Source organism: Mastigoproctus giganteus, chromosome 12 (genome assembly GCF_048544385.1).
Source record: "Mastigoproctus giganteus isolate SK-2022 chromosome 12, ASM4854438v1, whole genome shotgun sequence".
Classification (NCBI taxonomy): domain Eukaryota; kingdom Metazoa; phylum Arthropoda; class Arachnida; order Uropygi; family Thelyphonidae; genus Mastigoproctus; species Mastigoproctus giganteus.
The window spans coordinates 108684300-108704272 of NC_143586.1; the positions used below are offsets into that span (position 1 = coordinate 108684300).

The 19973-nt window shown below is 37.3% G+C and overlaps 1 protein-coding gene across 2 annotated transcripts in view; it reads right to left on the minus strand.

The window, feature by feature from the left end:
* Positions 1-13932: 13932 nt before the first annotated feature.
* The window catches only part of LOC150077331 (single-stranded DNA-binding protein, mitochondrial-like), a 142063-nt gene continuing 136022 nt past the window's right edge, over positions 13933-19973 (minus strand). For both annotated transcript variants that reach the window (XM_090386362.1, XM_090386363.1), the window contains exon 7: positions 13933-14110. In XM_090386362.1, coding sequence (XP_090242488.1) covers positions 14061-14110 — 50 coding nt within the window. In that variant the 3' untranslated portion in view covers positions 13933-14060. The remainder of the gene's footprint in view (positions 14111-19973) is intronic.

Consider the following 19973-nt stretch of genomic DNA (forward strand, 5'->3'; position numbering starts at 1 on the left):
ACATATATGTACCTCATACATAAAATTTTATTTAGTAATAGTATATATTATTCACCTAATTCAGATATAGAAGTGTCACTGGAATACTTGGAATTAGTTATGAGAATGGCTGTAAGTGAAAATGTATTGTTTACCATGGATGTAAGTGCTAGATCCCCTCTGTGGCATTGTCACAATAGTGGTGCCAGAGGTGGCAGGGGGAGTGTAGAAGAGTTCATTATGACTCAAATTTTAATGTTTTGAATAGGCCTGGTGAGTTATACACTTTTGACAATCTCTGTGGTCAGTCATTGATATAACTTTTGCAAACTATGCTTTGTCACAAAGAATTATAAACTGGAGTGTTGAGCTGGATTTTACAACTAGTGATCATAGATCCATCATATTTCAACTTACAGTGGACACGGAACTTATTCATGTTCACAGAATAATGAAATTATAAGATTCAGGTATAAAAGTATTAAATGGAACAAGTTTTGGAACTTGGTAAAAGAGGAAATTGAGTCAGATCAATATAAATATGTCTAATATGAATGCAAAGGAATTTTCATTCTACATTAAGAAAAAAATTTACAGGGTTCTTTATTTTTCAGTTAAAAAAAGGAAGGGGATAAAGAAGTTGGTTCCTTGGTGGAATGAACAAAGTATAAGTGTAGAGAGGTATTTTCAGCATCATAGGTCATGGGGATTGCAGGAAGCCATGTATAATAAAGAAGTCTATAAAATTAAGAGGGCAGCTTATCATAAATTAATACTTAAAAGTAAAAATGAATCTTGGTCTCGGGGCGGGTAACTCTGATCCCTGGGGCCTTGTATGTGAATTAGTAACTAATAAGATGCAAATCAGTCCCCTGTTATCTACTATTAAGTCAGGTATAGTTGTGAAACAAGTGATTGAGAGACAACAGTTGCTGGTATACTTAACTGTATTTTCAGATGATAACGTGGGGGATGACACTGTAAATTATTTGCATATAAGGTGTGGTAATTGTAATTATGTTGGTTCAGGTGTGGATACTTTATTTACGGGTAATGATCTTAGACAAGTTTGCTTGGGTATTAACATCAATAAAACTCCAGGTATTGATCTTGTTGAAAATAATGTAATACTCAAAATGGTTCAGGTCTATCCACATCTAATGTTGGGGATTTTTAATAAGTGTTAATTGGCTGGTAGCTTTCCTGGATATTGGAAGGTTGCCTTGCTAAAGTTGACACCTAAACTTGGCAAAGATTTCTCAGAACCTAGAGCATACAGGCCTATCTCTCTACTTCCAAATATGTCCAAGATTTTTGAAAGATTGTTACACCTCAGATTAAATGATTGGTTTATTAAGTGTAATTATACACTACTGTATCAATATGGTTTTAAATGAAAATGTTCCACTGAAGATGCATTAAAGAACTTTGTAGATTATGTTGGCTCTTCAAATAGTAAATATGTATTAGTTACTTATGTAGACTTTGAAGGAGCTTTTTATTATGTCTGGCATGAGAGCATACTTTATTCTTTCTGGTTGTTGAAATGTCCTCAATTGTTATATAAATGTTGGTCAAATTATTTGCATGGCAGGAAAATTTTGGCAAAATCTCAGCATTTGGTGTACTCGAAGACTATTTCCATGGGTTGTCCCCAGGGATCTGTTTTAGGGCCAACCTTCTGGAACATAGTATTGAATGTATGGTTACAAAACACATAGGCAATGCCATAAAATTGCATATGCAGATGATTTAGTGCTGAGTTTTGATTGGATTTAGAGATTAAGGCAGCTACTGTAATGGATAATCTAGTATGTTGGGCATCAAATCATAAGTTAAAGATATCTATCTATTAGTAACACTGTAATGATGTTATGTAAAAGTAGATTAGATGTGGGAAGGCCTACAAGGGTATTAATTGAGGGGAAACAGATCTCTATGGTTAAGACAACAAAATATCTGGGGATATTAATTGACTGTAAGTTGACTTTTATGCAGCATTTAGAATATTTAGGTGATAATATTAAAAAATTTTCTTCATTGATTATTAAGATTAGTAGAAAGGAATGGGGCCTGAGTAAGACGACTCTTGTATTATACTATAAGGCAGTATTTCTGCCTATCGTTGTGTATGGAGCTAATGTTTGGTCACATCATCTGCAGGACTCTATCCCAAAGCTTTTCCACCCAGTATGGGGAGGGTGGCGATTTTATCAACTATGCTATCCACGAGGGGAAAAATGAGAGGTATTAGAACCCAGAGTACTTAGTACCGTGCATGGGTTCAAGGTTAAGAAGGTGAAAGGAGGTAATGTTGACATCAGACTTGAACTTCTGTAGATTGTAATTTTCAGATATATGTATGAAGGAAGTTTGTTCCAGAAATCAGAAGTTGAATGAATAAATGAGGAAGAATAAAACTCGGTTCTGTGAGTTTGATGTTGAACAGCAAAAGGATGTTGACTGCTTGCGGCACGGGTTTGGACTGCTTTGGAAGAGAGAGAGAGAGAGAGAGAGTGTGGAGATTAAAGAAGCGAACTCAGAAGAACAATGTCCATTGAAGTTTCTCTAGAAAAGGCCAGCAGAGCAGAAACAAAGTCTATGAGACAAAGACTGCAGCGACTCTGATAGAGATGAGTCATTAATGAACCTAACTGGCTTCCTTTGAATGGAATCTTCGCCTGAGAAAATTTGGGGTGCACGCCCCAGATGTGAAAACAGTATTCTGTGGTGAGGCGAATTTACGATTTATACAGAAAGAATAGCTATTTGAAAGAAAAGTAAGGGCAAGATCGAAAGAGAAAACAGTTTTTTAGATGCAGAGGCAATATTAGTAATAAACGTATTCTAAGACAGAATAGAAGTCAGGTAATTCCCAATAGAGGTATATAATGTTACCTAGAAATCAGGATGTCATCGAAGATAAGCACAGGAACAGAAGGATCCTCTCTGCAAGATATGACAGGACTGAGTTGTAGAAGGATTGAAAGCAACTACACTAATGAGCCAAAACACGACCACTTACCTAATATGATGTTGGTCCTCCATGTGCAGGCAGAACAGCTTGTACCTGGCAAGGCATGGACACTACAAGATTTCTAAATGTGTCTTGTGGTATCTAGTACCAACATATCCTTTAAATCCTGTAAGGAATGTGGTCCATGGTCGAGACACCACAGATTGGAGTTGCTGTTCCAACACGAACCACAGATGCTTGATGGCATTGATGTCTGGGGAATTTGAAGGCCAGGGCAATACCTGAAAGTCTTCCACATGTTCCGCGAGCCAGTCTTGAACAATCCGGGCGGCGTGGCATGGTGCATTATCGTGATGAAACACTGCACCACCACCACTGGGGGGGGGGGAGATCATTGCCATGGTAGGGTGTACCTGGTCAGCAATGATGTTTAGGTTGGTGGTAGACATCAGAGTGCCCGGCACATGGATGACGACCCAGGGTATCCCAGCAGAACATCGCTGCCACCGGCTAGTTTTCATCCCACGTGCATCCAGGTGCCATCACTTCCCCAGATAAACAACACGTGTAACGTCCACATGGTGCAACAGGAAATGCGATTCATTAGACCAGATGACCTTCCAATCCAGTTTCGATGCTCGCATGCCCATTGTAGGCACTGTTGCCAGTGAACCGTGGTTAGCATGGGGACTCGGAGCGGCTACACAGCCCCATTTTCAGCAGGGTTCGATGTACTGTGTTGTGACACATTACTCCCATCACCAGCATTCCAATTACCGGCAAGTTGCACCACAGTCGTCCTTCTGCCAAGTACCATCTGGGAGAGCCTTTGCTTACCTCGAGCATCGATGAGCCGTGGTCATCCAATGCCTCGCCGGCGATTCGTGGGTTTCCCCTCTGAGCACCCCACCAGCCATACCATTTCAGATATGCTCTGGCCATTACAATTTGGCCTTTGTCAAACTCGCTTAAGTCCGCTGCCTCTCCCATCTGAAGAACAAAAGTAACACTGATTAACGGATCTCAGTTATCAGGTGTTTTTTATACCGTGTCCCAACCCACACAGGTGCTGTAATTCACCTGCAATTGCTTCGATTTGCATAACGACTTGCTGGTCAATGTTTTGGCTCATCGGTGCATGTTATTTTTTCCCCCTCTGGAGATCAGCATTTAAGGAATTGGTAGCGAATGCTGTTTGTGCAGAGCAAAGTTTCCCAAACTGGTAAGTGGAATGCAATGTACTATCAGCAATATTTTCGATAGGATTTTTGGTCAATGAAAGAAGGTCATTAAAATACAAGAGGAAAAGAGTAGGAGAAAACAACCTTGTGGAACATCAGCATTAGTGGATAAATAAGACAGAGCCCTCTACCTTCACCCCCAGTGAGCACTCAAAAAGTGGATACTCAATTTAAAAAAAAAAATATTGGCAAGCCATAAGATGGAAGCTTATTACGAAAACATTTAAGCCAAACACGATCAAAAGCCTTTCAAATGTCAAGAGCAAATCCATACATTAAAAAAGTTTTCCTCCTAGTGATATTTGAGCCAGTGGGAGAAAAGGTCGAGGCAATTTGTCATCATCAGCCATTTTCAATCCACTGCAGGATCAAGGCCTCTCCAGCAACTTTCCAGTTCCTTCTGTTTTGAGCACTGGCCATCCATTTACTACCCACAAACTCATGAATTTCATCTATCCATCTCCGCCTTTGTCTTCAGGTTTTCTTCTAGCTCCTCTTGGATACCATTCTGTTATTTTCTTAGTCCATCTGTCAATCATGTCTTCGAGCTATGTATCCTGCCCAAGACCATTTTAGTTCTTTAGTTTTGATAAGAATGTCCTTTACTTGAGTTTGCTGCCTAATCCATGTGTTTCTCTTCTTATCTAACAGTCTGATTCCCAATATAATTCGTTCCATTCTTCGCTGTGTAGTTCTCAGTTTTTCTTCCATTCTTTTGGTGAGTGCCCAAGTTTCACTTCCATAAGTCATGGTGGGGAGTATACATTAGTTCATTATTTTACGTTTTAGACAAACTGGGATATTGCTCTTCAGTATGTGACTATATTTCCAGCCATTTATCATTATTACAGCTAATAACTTGTCCCAGATAAGTATATGACTCCACCTTTTCATTTACTGCTCCTTCATTCATTATTTCCCTTTCTGTGGCATACTTGTTCATCATTACTTTTGTTTTAGCCATATTCATCTTTAGTCCAAAATCCGTACTAACTGTGCATAACTGATTAAGATTTTCCTCTAATTCTTTGGGATCGTGGCTGATGACCACAATGTCATCTGCAAATCGTAAATGGTTTAGGTACTCCCCGTTCACACTGACTCCTTTCTGCGACCAGTCTAATCTTCTGAAAGCTTCCTCAAGGGCAGCAGTAAAAGGCTTCGGAGATATTGTGTCTCCTTGTCGAACTACTTTCTCGATTTTAAATTTGCTACTGTCTTTGTCTAGTCTAATAAAGGAGGTAGCACTCTCATATATTTTCTTCAAAATCATAATATATGGGGTATCTATGCCTTGTCTTTCCAGTGCCCGAAACATTGCCTTATGCTGTATGGAGTCAAACACCTTTTCATAATCCACAAATGCCAGGCATAATGGTGTTTATATTCATTTGCTTTCTCCATTAGCTGTGATATTACGTGAAGGTGATCCATAGTTGAAAATCCTGTCCTAAAGCTAGCTTGCTCTTTCGGTTGATTCTCATCAAGTATTCTTTCTAATCTGTTAGTAATGACCCTTGTGAACAACTTGTAAGTGTGGGATAACAAGCTAATTGGTCTATAATTTCCAATTTCTGATTTATCTCCTTTCTTATGCAGCAAAACTATGATTGCATTATTCCACTGCTTAGGCATCCCACCTTTTCTAATGAATTTTGTGAAGAGCCTTGCCAGTTTTTGTGTTATGTCTCTTCCTCCCAATTTTAACAACTCTACAGTAACTTCATCTCCCCCCGGGGCTTTCTGATTCTTCATTTTCTTCAATGCATGTTCTACCTCATCAGGAAGAATATCGGGTATGTCGTATGTGTTGCTACTTTTCAATCCATCTTCTCCACTGCTTTCATCATTCCCTCGCTCCTTGTGTAATTCTCTATAGTAGTCTTCTGCTATTTGAATTATGCCTTCTCTGCTGTTTATAAGTACAACATCGCTATTCTTCAGTTTCAGTATCATTTGTCTTTCTGTATTACTGCTCTTGGCTGCTGATTTAAATCCTTTGTTTTCCCTTATTGCTTGTTCTACTTTTCTTGTGTTAAATCTTATGTCCTCTCTGAGTCTCTTTCTAATGGCTTTGCATAACTCAGTATACTCAATTTTCTCTCTCTTAAGTGTTTTTCTTGCTTTTCATTTGTCGTCTTCTGTTCAACATGACAAGTGTTTCTTGACTAATGCAGTGAATTCCCCCAAAGGGGAGAATTCACTGCATTAGTCAGTGCAGTGAATGCATTAGTTGTGCAGTGAATTCCCCCAAAGGGGGGAATTCACTGCACAACACACGAAATGAGTGAGTTCCCCAAGGGGGGGAATTCACTCATTTAGAGTGTTGGCATTTGAGATGGGCAGACGCGCTTCGTCAGGGATCCTCAGTTAAGTGGATTGGATTACTGTTGATTATTGTTTTTAAATATTTGATTTATTTAGAAATTGTTGGATTATTTTGTTATAAGTTTTCCTGTAACAGCTTGATTTTTATAATATTATAGATATAATTTTTTAAAGTTAATTTTCATTGACATTTAGCTAATTTTATAATGGTAGTTACGAGATCTGCCTTAAACACGTCACAGGGTATCGTGACTCACACGGAAATAGTCATGGCGATTTACGGGTGAGTCATGATTTAATCCATTGCGGAACCTGTGGAATGTTTTCCAAGGTCGACCTGGTGACTAATCATAGCTCACCTGGGGATTCTTTTCTTTGTGATCGATGTAAGGAGTAAACCGATCTTAAATTACAATTTGGTGCACTGATGGAACAATTTGAGTCACTGAAAAAACAGGTGCTTGCCCTCGAGAATAATGCATCTGGGAGCTCGTAAGGGACTCAAGACTCCAGCAATCTACCAAGTGATGCACACCCGATTCGGGCCTCAAAACAGAAAAACCAAGTGTAAACTACTCTGGTTCAAAAGGACTTTGTTTTATTAGGAGACTCCATTGTCAGGGAAACGGGGAATATTTTTTGTAATAAGGATAGGTGGAGTAGAACCAGGGTATGTCTGCCGGGACTATTAATGGTGTCACCAACAGATTGTCAGATTTTAAGGGGGGTAAAGAGAATATTATTATTCATGGGACTAATGACATTAAACGTACACGATCTGACAATTTGTTGGAAAAATACAGGACCATGCTGAGGAAATGCTGCGAGCTAGGCCATAATGTCTATGTGTCTGCAATTCTGCCCAGACACGATAAGAGGGATTATATTTAAAAGCCTTGTGGATTAACTCAAGACTTGAAGGACTCTGCAAGGCTTTAGGGGGGAAATTTCTATCAGCATGGCCCACACTTGTAGGTAGAAGGAATTTGTTTTGTAGAGACGGGATACATTTAAACAAAGGTGGTGCAAAAGTTTTTGCCAGTATTACTGAGGATACCTTAAAGGTTCAGGGAAACTGCTAGTTAGGGGGGAATGTGGGTAATACTGACACTCGTTTATCTGATAATACTGGTCAAAGTAACTCTTGCACATACCTCAAGAGTTCTTATCTGTTACCCCAACTGGACATATTATCTAGATGTTCTGGGGGCAGAAACGTTTCAAGTGAGCGGGTAGCTAATGCCAGGGAAGCGAGCCTAAAAAACTTCAAGGGTTGTTAAATATACAAGAACAGTAAGTCTTAACTGTTTATATAGTAATGTTAGAAGTGTCGTCAATAAAATGAGCGAATTCGAAACAAGTAAAAAACACTGGTAAATAACGCTGGTTAAAACAAGTAATGCGGGCATAATAGGGCTTACGGAGACATGGTGTCACCTGGAAATTGGGGATGATGAGTTTCAGTACGGCTTGTATAATGTATTTAGGAAGGATAGGGTAGGGTAGATAGAAGGGGTGGTGGGGTAATGCTTCTTTTCAGAAGCAGCCTGAGTGCAACGATAGCTTTCCCGGCGTTTCCAGTGATTTCAAGTGCGACGATAGCTTTCCCGTTTTCAGACGTTTCACATGCTAGTATAGAATCTGTGTGGTGTGAGATAGTTGGAAACAAAGGTATAATGCGAGTAGGAGTAATCTACAGACCAGGTGATTGTGAAAATTATGACGAAAGCCTCTACATGCAAATGGAATGGGCAAGCGTCAATGTCTTATTTTGGGTGATTTCAATTTGTCTCTAATTGATTGGAGTAAATGGGAAGGAAACTCGACATGGGGAACAAAATTTTTAAATCAACTAGATGACTGTTATTTGTATCAACATGTCAGGGAAAATACTAGAGAAAAGAATATCCTAGACCTCATCATCACCCATGAATCAGATGACATAACAGGGCTGACAGTAGAGGAACCAGTAGCAGGAAGTCATCACAGGGTTCTACAGTGGATGATGATGAGAGATGTAGCAGTAGTGAAAGGCAAAGGAATGGGTTTTAATTTCATATTTATATTGATGTATATATATTTGATATATATACATCAATGATATATTTATATTGATGAAGGCATATCAGGTTTAATGTCTAAGTTTGCATATGGTACAAAGGTTGGCAAGATGGTTAATGAAGTAACCAGGGTATGCTAGATAAATCTACAAGATCTAGATAAATTAGGCAGTGTAGGCTAGGCTGAGAAGTGGCAAATGGAGTTCAACATTGTTCAAATTTCAAGGTAATTCATATGAGCAGCAGTAATCTCAGATTAATATACCAACTATGATACAACTCAACGTAGTGGAGAATGAAAGAGATCTGGTGCTAATTGTGCAGTCAATTCTCTGAGCAATTTAGACAAGCTGCTTGGACAGCTCATGAGGTTTTTTTAATGATGTACAGTAATTTTTCAGCAGGGATAAGGTGATAATTCCATTGTATACAATGGAATTGTCACCACCTTATATAAGACAATAGTTAGGCCTTATCTTCATACTGAGTATAAGTATGGAGGGCCCATTTTAGGAAGGATGTGGATCTGTTGGAAGGGGTTTGCAGAGAAGGACAAGGATATTAGCAAGGGAAACAGAAGGGTACCCTTATCAAGAAAAAACTTCAGTTCTGCAACTTGCTGCATTTGGAGATTAAGCGGCTTTAAGATGTGATTGAGGTGTTTAAGGCTTTGAATGGATTGAGTACGCGCAATGCTAATGGGATCATTCCTCTTTCTCAGATTACACACATAAATTCAAATCAAGCAACGATTTTTTTAGGATAGATGGATGGACAGGTGACATGGAAAGTTTTGTTTTTTGCTGATGCTGTGCATGCTTGCTTTCTTGCATTGTTTTCCACTGCTAATACTAATTATTTTAAACTTTAAAGCAAAATTGAATAGCTGTTTTTTTTTTTTTTTCCTGAAAAAAATCTATACATTCTACAGTTAAAGAGATTGATTATATTAAACAATCAAGGCAAAATTTAAACAGCTTTTATTTATTTAAAAAAAATAATTGATTTCTTTGTTTAAAGATTTCAGATGAAGAAAAACTGCTGTGTTTGCTGCCTCTTTCTCACAATTTTAAATGTTTCTATCAGATATACACACAGTGCTTTTTTTGTAAAAAAACATAGGTGCCAGTACTCATTTGTTGCTATCAGGAAAAATTGAAAATTAAAAGGACATGAAAAGTACAGTACTCTAAAAAACTTTTTACTGATATTGTTATTAATGTTATTATTGTTAGTAATGTTTTTGGAATATGAACAAATTAAGTATATTAACACACAATTTATTAAGCATAAAAAAAAAAAAGTAAAATGTGTAAAAAATAATAAGTAAAAATTAGTAAAAATAATTTCATAATAAAGTTTTTATAGAATATTCCAAATATTTATTGAGTTCTCATCCAACACACTACGCCGACTTCTTTTCTTGCTGTTTGTGTCTGTTGATGAATGACGTTTCCGAAGCAGCTACGAATCGACATATTTGCTGGATCAAAGTGTGTCACCTGGGCCTACAATTTTAAGAAATAGTAGTGAAGAACTTGTTTTTGTCATCAATGAAGCTCTGGTTGGGCTGACGATCAGATTCATTTGTGAAAATCCTCGTTCTTATTCACTCGATTGGTATCGTACTCAGAGCGTTCATCAAATGCCCTTCAATTTTTCTGAAACCGTCTTTTCGATTAGGTATTCTTGAAATCCACGAATTTTATCTCTTTTATTTAATTGAAGCCTAATTGACAATTTTCTAACTTCATTTTCACCAAATGCCAACATTTCACGTTTAGAAGGTTTAATACCTTCATTGTCCTCATTTTCCTTCTTTCGCCATCGATATTGTCACTAGTTCTTAAATTTGAATTTTTTCTTTTTCTTTTTCTTTCTTTTTTTTTAACTGTCCAAAATGTAATCATCATCATTCAGATATTCAGCTACTGTGACCATGTACACAGAGATATGGAAAATTTACGGAAAAATATGGATAACGCACTTCTGTGATGATTATTTGTCGAAGTAAAATTAAACCACTCTCTCTCCTAATTCTCAAACAGGGCGCTTACAGTTGATTCACAATGGTGTCCAACTTACGGCCCCCGTGGAAAGTGAATACAGCATTTTAAATTTTGCTAATTATCAAAAAAAAAAATCTCATTAAATGTTTTGTTTAGTAAATGTAATTGTGTATTGTACTTAATAAAAATTTCGAATATTTTCAATTTTAGGTTCATCATTATTTTTATTTATTCACCTTAAGCAGTGATCCTTTCGGGTTGTAAATTTTCTAAAGTGAGCATTTAAAGGCAAAAGTAAGGCATTTTTTTTTTAAAAACAAAAGAAAGTCATATTTTTATGATTTTAATAAAATCTAAAATATAAAGTAGTGACATAGATTTGTTACAAATAAAAGTATTGGGAATTCGCATTTTTTATATATAGCCTGGAAATAAAAAACGGCAACTGAAAACAGAATCTTCCTTTTACATGCAACAAGATATGGAAAATGTAATGCATAAATTTTTCTTGAATCACTCAGTGCAACCCAGAAAAAAATCTAACTTTGAATATGGCCCCTGTACGGGAAAAGGTTGGAAGCCACTGTATTAGAAGGAGAACCAGAGCCCATTGGGAATATCCCTTGATCTGCTCACTGTTGACCAGTGTGACTTCTCTGTATGTGGAACAGGTGGTTGGATAGGTTTTACCAGGTACCCCTAAGTTGTAGAATGGTAATCCCTTTAGCTCTCTCAATTCTTGCTTAGCAGCAGCACTCATTTCCTAAGTTGCTTGAAGGCCAGAAGGGCGAACAGTGCGTACCCAGTTAAGTCTCTCCTAAGCCACTCGTTATATGAAAATTTTCTTCACTCAATGGAAACTATTTTAAATGTAATTTCCAAGAGGAATTTTAAAAAAAATTGCTATAAAAGGAGTTCGTTAAACGTCCGACTGCGTAATTTAGAATTCTAAAAATATTCATAAAGTTTTATATAGAAAATATCTTAATAGACAGTGAAAAATGCAAATTTAGTTAAATAACTAAGCTTATTTGAAAAGTAGGTAAATGTGTGAAAAAATTTACAGAATACTATAAATTTCGAAGTGTACAGCATCCAAAGGTCACAGGTCACTGTTAATAAAGGTGCTGATATGCCGTTGCGTACCGTCCCAAAAAAAGCACTGGATATGCACATGGAATTTCGGAACGAAATTTCAAAATGAATTATACTTTCCAAGTATGAAAAGTATCCCTTACAGGACCTCATAAACTTCTTTCTATTTTAGCTACCCACTCTTCAATGCTGAATGCAAATTTACACATCTATTCTGAAACCATCTTTTTTTCAATTTATGTCCTGTTGTCGGTGTCACCCAAGAAAGAGTAAGGTTGCTATCAGCATTTAGTTGATGTAATCCTTTTAAAGTTTTATACGCTTCAATTAGATCAATGCCGATGCTAAGTTATCAAAAACTATAATTTCCAGAACTCTGTCTTTTTTGATAAGAACATTCATTTGTGCTACCCACTAATCTTGTTGCTCTTCTCTGCACACTTTTCAACAGATATATGTCCTTAAAATAAGGATTCCAAACTCGCATGTAGTAATTTAGATGTGGCCTAATCACTGCTTTATACAACAGGATAACCACCTCTTTGTCCCCATGGCAAAATATTTTGTACATACTGAAAGAATACACGGGCTGTTCCAGCAGCCTATTTGCACTCTCAGCAAACTTCATGCTGCAGTTAATTTTTTTTGATGCCTTGTGTTGAAGGTTTTAAACAAGGAAATTTCACTTTAAAGTGACTCTTTTTCAATGAAGAGCAATGTTCAAATATTTAGGCTTGTCTCTGACAAGCCTAAATTACCAGATATGCATAAAGAATTTGAGAACAGAACTTTAAAATGAAATTATTCTTCCTGAATATGAAAGTATCATATAATTGATGCATTACTTTTATACTGAAACTAGCTGAACCCGGCATAAAATATGCCATCTTTCTGATTATGACATAAACAGTTTAATCTAGATCCTTCAGTCTTCATCATTCGTGTTTAGCGGTGATATAATTCTACAGCAGTTACCTGTGGGATATATGCATATGTCTCTATTTGCAGGTGGTTCCCCGTCTTCTCCAAAAATATTGCAGCAACCTCCATTTTGAATGAAGGTGCATTATATCATCTCTTATCTAAGTCAGAGGCTTCTATAAATGCCATGCACACATTCATTGTAGGATTGGCCTGGGTTATTTGATGCATTCGTTTATATGTCTCAGCAAATGGGTTAACCTGTTGTTGTTGTTATTTGGTTTTAGGAGCATTAGCAACTAAGGCCATATTGCTCCGAGGATATGCGGTGGTCATTCCCTGACCTTTCCGCATCCTCCGTATATGGTGGTCACGGGCTCGAACCCCGGTCTAATCAAGAAGCGTGTGCTACGCACACTGCCGCTCCGATTAACCTGTTTCAGCATTACTTCGGTTTGATTGGTTTTCAAGCAGTTTTGTTGTTGCTTCAGCAGAATCGAAAATATAAAGTTGTCCATATCCTGGCTTATTTGCCTCATTTGGATATAGTGGTGAGACCAAATGGTAAATCTGGCCATGTATTCTAAAACAGTATGGGCCATTTCTAGGCAATGATTTAATCTCTGCACCCATTGATGCGAACACCATTGCTGAGTTGTACTCTTGTACAACTACAGTATGTTCTCTGTAGTTATTTGCTTCACGTGTATCCCCTGTAAGCAGCTCTCATAATAGAGTAGATCTACTCTAGTATGTGTATTTATGTACATTTAGTGTATTTATTCAATGTGTTTAACTCATGTCCCCAATATCTTGCATCTGGTACTGATATTTGATTAGTCCTAGGTGTTTCGCACATCTTCTCATTTCCAATATTGCTTCTCTTTCTTCAATGTTTTCTGTCCGTTTTTGTAGTCGCAGTCTCGTTTTGGTCTTGCAGTCTATTAGATCTCTCCTCTAATGTTAGATCTCTCTTTAGTACAAAAATTAATAAAGAATGCCTGGAATGGTGGTCATGCGAGGTGAACCGAGTGAATGGGTGCTGACAACAATTAGTAGTTGGAAAATTTGGGCAGCATATATATAGATAATGCATCAGTTATGTGATAGATATTTGGACCAGAATAGCAGTTCATGATCTCATGAAGTGCTATTTTGGACTGAAACAAATCTTGAAAGTGAAAGCGGGAAATGGAAATCCACACAAAGAAGGTACATACTAATTTTTTGTTTCATATTCCTAAAGGTCTTTAAAAATTTAAAATTTATATATTAACACTTTGAAGAATATTTTGCCATAGTCAGTCCTCCAAAACTTTAATTTCTTATAATGCTGTTTATTTTACATATGGATGATTAACTTAATTAAAAAGCTATAATGGAATATACAAATTATGTTAATGTTGGTGGTAGCATGTGAATGGCCAATGTTTTATTAATTATACTGCAATTATTCCACTAGTACGTCGCTCTTTCCTGGACCTAAAAAGATAACATCATCTAAAAAAAATAAAATAAATAAATAAATAAATAAAATAATTAAGAATAAATAAATAATTAAATAAAAAATTAGTTTGAATATACTATTTCACCCTGCAGTTATAATTTATTACTCCATTTGAAACTTACTTTTGTAATTAGATGAAAATGTTTTTCAGCCAACTAAATATATTTGGCACTATCAAATATTTGGCATATCAATGAAATGGTAACATCTCACTTACAAAGCTTAATAAAGAGACGGCACTCACCTCAATAATCCGCTGTGGTTTTTTTTTTTTTTTTTTTTTTTATGAAAACCCCAAACATGAAAGGTATCAAAACCTATAGTACTTAGTACCATGCATGGGTTGAAGAAGAAGTATGGGGGGAGGGGGATGCCGGAAACTTTGCTCTAGAGACTAAACATGGGTTTATATGAATCATGAAACAATAGTGTGAGAAATCATTGGTTGAACCAAAAACGGAATTTAAAGATTGCAATAAGGAAAGCGTAATTAAAAAAGAGCAATTGAAAAACTTAGCCTAGAGGAAGAGGGGTGCACCATATCAACCTCTAGTTGTCAATTTACAAAGCTGTATAAATAAAATAAAATTATTTGAAATTAAAATTAAAAATTAAAAAAGGAATGGGCCAATAGTCGAGAATGACGGACTTTCGATAGATTCATCTCCAGTTGGCAATAAAAAGAAGAGCAAAAGGGTTGCTGTAGATCTTAAGTACCTGAAATGTTTTGCTGAACCCGTGGTAATTTAATTCGCGTAAGATTCCAAATGGTACACAAGGTAACCGGAATTTTTGTGTTTAAGACGTCAAGATCGGTGTTCAGACGATACCATTCTATTACGAGGGTTTCGTATAGGAAGAGTTTATAATTTGAATTTAATTTGATGATAGTTGTTGCGGCATCAACTGAGGGGTTTTGGCTTTGAGTGTGTACATGTTGAGACAGTTCAGTATTTCCTTGCTGTATCCAAAAACTATGGACGTGGTAGTAGGCGCATGTGTTTGCGACGGTGGATGATCTAAATTTATTAGTAGTGCTCCCGATGTAACATGTGTAACAGTCGGGTTGATATTTGATTAAATAAACTATGTTATTGATGTCTTTAGTGTTGAAAATGCGGGCTTCTTTATATTTGTTAAAAGGGGCTCCTAATTTATTATAGGTAGAAAAAATTATAGAGATATCAGTGTTAGTGAAGATATGACGTAATCGTCTAGCGATTTGGCAGTGGTAAGGGAGATCAACACGAATGTTGGACGGGTTGGATTTTTTATAACTGGGTTTAGAAACACTTAAACTACTAATCTTATTTTTAACAGTTTAAATAGTTTGTTGGATTAGTTTGATTTGAAAATTTACAGCCAGGAAATATTTCAGTGAGATATTTTAGCTCGAAGGATAGATCATCATGTGATTAGCAGTATCTGAAGGCATTAAAAACTTGGTTGTAAAGAACTGATTCCTTTACCCTAAGGCGGTGGTGTGAGAGGAAATGAAGATATTGGCCTGTGTTAGTTTGTTCGACCATAGCAAGGTAAGCTTATTTAGCCATTTGACCATAGCAAGTTTGTTCGACCATAATTCAGATAAGGGCGCTGAGATACCTAGACCCATAGGGAGTCCGAAAATCTGTTCATATACTTGATCTTGAAAATAGAAGTGTCTAGCTTTAATTAGTATAGTAATGAGCTCCAGAATGGTGTCAATGTTGAGAGAAGTCAGATTCGCTAAGGTATTGTCCAAAGTTAAAAGGTTGCGTAGGACCTGTATAGTTAAATCGAGGTCTACATTAGTGTATAGGGACACTACATTAAAGGAAGCCAGTAAGCTCTCTTCCTTGCATCATATGCCTCTACTAATGCTAATGTCAGTGAAATGGGGAATATGCTATGTAAAAATGATAGGTGGAACAGGGGCCTCTGCCAGGGGCAAAGGTTGATGACGTTTACTTTCTTGCATCACATGCCACTACTACTACTACCTACTACGTTGTAGAGCGGATATCATCTTTCAAGGGCACAAAAGGTGATATTTTGTACACGTTGGCACTAATGATATTAAGAGTAGGAGACCAGTGGAATTACTTAACAAGTACAGGTCACTGTTGAAAAAAAGCCATGAATTAGGGTTGAATTTGAAAGAGTCTGCAATTCTGCCCAGACATGATAGGAGGGAGTATATGATGAGAGCCTTGTCGATCAATTCGGCCCTGGAAAAATTGTGCAAGGCTCAAGGGGTAGAATCTTTTTCAGCCTGGTTTGTACTTGTTAACAGGAGAGACTGCTTCTATCAGAGGCAGCCTATGATAGATATAAGCTGGTCTGTAACCAAGTCACAAAGGAGATTAGGCAGGTAAAGGTAGATGATGAGAAATCTTTGGCAAGGGATGCAAAGAAAAACAACAGAGTTCTTTACCTATGTAGACTCTAGAAGGAAAGGGATGAATCAGATTGATCCACTGTATATTGATGGTTCAACTGTTGATGATCCTGCTCAGGTGGCTAACAAACTAAATGAGCATTTTGCATCTACATTCAAACACGAGGAGTTATTCCGGGAGGGTAATGCCAGAGGTGAGTTAAACTCTGGCAGTGAGCTAGATGATTTTGCAATAACTGAGAGGAAGGAGGAGGAGGAGAAATTGTTGAAGATAAACATAAGAAAGGCATCTCGGGTGGATGGAATCTATCCAGTTATATTAAAGGACACACCAAAGGAAGTAAGCAAACGCTTAGCCATAATTATGACAGCATCCTTGGACTCAGGGGAGGTACCCATGGATTGGAAATTTGAAATGTGACCCCAATTCACATAGGAGGATTAAAGGGCGACACAAGTAATCATAGACCTGTTTGTTTAACTTCTGTTCCAGGAAAATTAATGGAGGCACCGGTTAAAGAAGAAGTGCAGGATCATTTAGACAAGACTTCAGGTATAGCTCGGACACAGCATGGTTTTGTTAAGGGAAAGTCTTGCCTGACCAATTTGATTGGATACTATGATGTGGTCACAAAGGGACTGGATGCAGGGAATAACTTTGATATCATATATTTGGATCTTAGAAAGGCTTTTGATACTGTTGCACATGGAAGACTGCTGAACAAATTGGAGCAGTGTGGCATTGGAAGCAAATTGCTGCTATGGATAAAGGGATGGTTGAGTGGGAGATGAGAGAGTGGTAATCAATGGACACTGCTCATCGTGGACTAATGTTATTAATGGAGTCCCTCAGGGTTCAGTGTTGGGTCCATTGTTTATAAATGATTTATAATGATGTATTTATAAATGATATTGATAATGGTATATCAAGCTTAATGTCCAAGTTTGCAGACAATATGAAGGTTGGTAGGGTTGTTAAGGACACTAATGACAGTACGATGCTGCAACAGGATCTAGAAAAGTTGAGCAGATGGACTGAGAGGTGGCAAATGAAGTTTAACAATGACATGTAAAGTACTACATATGGGAAGCAGTAACCCCAGAGTAACGTATCAACTGTGTGGTACTACACTGACAGTGGTAGAGAACAAAAAAGGACCTGGGGATAATTGTGCAAGCAGATATGAAGTTTTCTGAGCTGTACGGATGGTCTGCAAGGGTAGCTCATGGTGTCTTGTCAATGATATACAGGAATTTTTCTAGTAGGGATAAGGAGGTGATTATCCCTTTGTATAAGGCAATGGTCAGGCCAAAGTTTGAGTACTGTATACAGAGAAGGGCAACAAGACTTAAGTTTTGCAAATTACAGTGTCTGGAGACTAGGCACCTGCGAGGTGATCTGATTGAGGTGTATAAAGCCTGGAATGGTTTGAGTATTCTCAATGCTGATGGGATTCTTCCTGTTGCTCAGAATGATCACCTGAGAGGGTATAAATTCAAATTGAGGAAAGACATATGTAGGATAGATATGCGGAGGTTTGCCTTTAGCCAGCAGGTAGTTGGTTGGTGCAACAGACTTCCATTCTTTGTTGTGGAAGTTGATAGCCTAAATAAATTTAACGCTGAGCTGGACAGGAATTTGGTATGAATGGAGGGGTGAAATGGGAGCAGTTTTTTTTTCGATGATGCTGCATAAGCTTGCTTTCTTGCATCGTATGCTTATGCCAATGCTAATTTTCCAAAAAAAACTGTCGTTGAATCAAAAATATCTTTCACAGACTGAATTTATGCAAAGCGGAGCCTAACCAGATAGGTGATGCATATCCCACAATTGGCAGGAAAATGCAGTCTTAAAATAAGGCTAATGCTTTACCCCAATGGCCCATTCTTTCCTTGTAATCTAGCAACTAGCATTACTTGAGACATATGATGCAAAAAAGCAAGCTTATAGAGCATCAGCCAAAAAAAAAAACCCTTCCCATTTCACCCATCCAGACACTCCAAATGTTTGTTTAGTTCAACCTTAAATTTATTTAAGCTATCAACTTTCACAACAACAGATGAAAGTCTGTTCTAGCAATCAACTACCCACTGGCTAAAGGCAAACTTCCAACACATCTATTCTACAACTGTCTTTCTTCAATTTGAATCTATGCCCCCTCAGTTTCTTAATCTGAGTAAGCAGAAGTATCCCATCAGCACTGAGCCTGCTCAAACCATTCAAGCCCTTATACACCTCAATCAGATCACCTCGCAGGTGCCTAGTCTCCAGGTACTGTAACTTGCAGAACTTAAGCCTCTCTTGGTAAGAGAATCCCTTTGTTCCTCTCAACAATCTTGTTGCCCTTCTCTGTACTCGTTCTAGCAACTCTATATCCTTCCTAAAATGAGGCCTCCAGACCTGTATACAGTACAGTAAACCCCCACTATTTGCGGGGGTTACGTTCCTGAGAAATGCCGCAAATACTGAAAACGCGAATACTGAGTAATGGCTCCCATAGTAATAAAGGGGTTCTGTTCCAAAGTATGAAATATATAAGAAAAACTAGTCTCAAATTTTGTCTATGTATGTATTATATGTACATAAACAGTACATAGTGAAATGCAAGCATAAGGCATCGAAATGAAAATAAGAAACAATTTAATATTAAATGTAATATTTATTAGAAATTTCAAATAAATCTTTCAATCCAGCGCCTTTGCTATAGTTTAAAAACTTATCCCGCCAGTTCTATCAACAGTTTCGCTAAAGTGTTGATAAAGGTGTTTTGCCCTTTCACGAATGATGAAAAGGGGAATTTTATTTTGAGTTCGGTCTTCTATCCACAGATTTAAAGCCTTTTCCATTTTTTCTAATTTAACATCATGAGTTACAGAGCAAATTTTTGAAGCAATTAGCGCGTTTTCACGGACACTACGGCACATTTTTTTCTTCTGATTTCTTGATTGATCGTACCGTTGACTCATTGATTTTATAATGTTTTGCCACTGAGGAGACACTTGCACCATTAGAAATTTTGTCTAATAACCCAATTTTATTCGCTAATGTCATCACCTTCTTTGATATTTCATATTTCCCTTGTTATTCGTAGCCATATTTTTGTACGGGTTAGAAAGAACTTGTCCACAATAAAGTCACTTTCTTCCATTAACACGCTTGAAAAAGTCTGTTTTACACTGCAAAACGGTAGATTTATCACTTTTATGAGCATATCAATTTATAAATTGATAAATTAATTCAATTTATAAGCATATAAATTAAAAACAAACGACGAAACCCATGACAAGCGCATAGCACATACTGAACAAGGATTAGCGAGAAACATCCACGCTCGCGATTTTGTCACCCCTCTCCCCCCACCCACTGAGCGCTGTTTTGACCGGGAAAGATGATTTTAGCCACGCCCATGTTTTTTTTATGGCGGAAAATGTTCACGGCGATTTAAAATTCACATTTTTTTAGGTTTCATTTTATA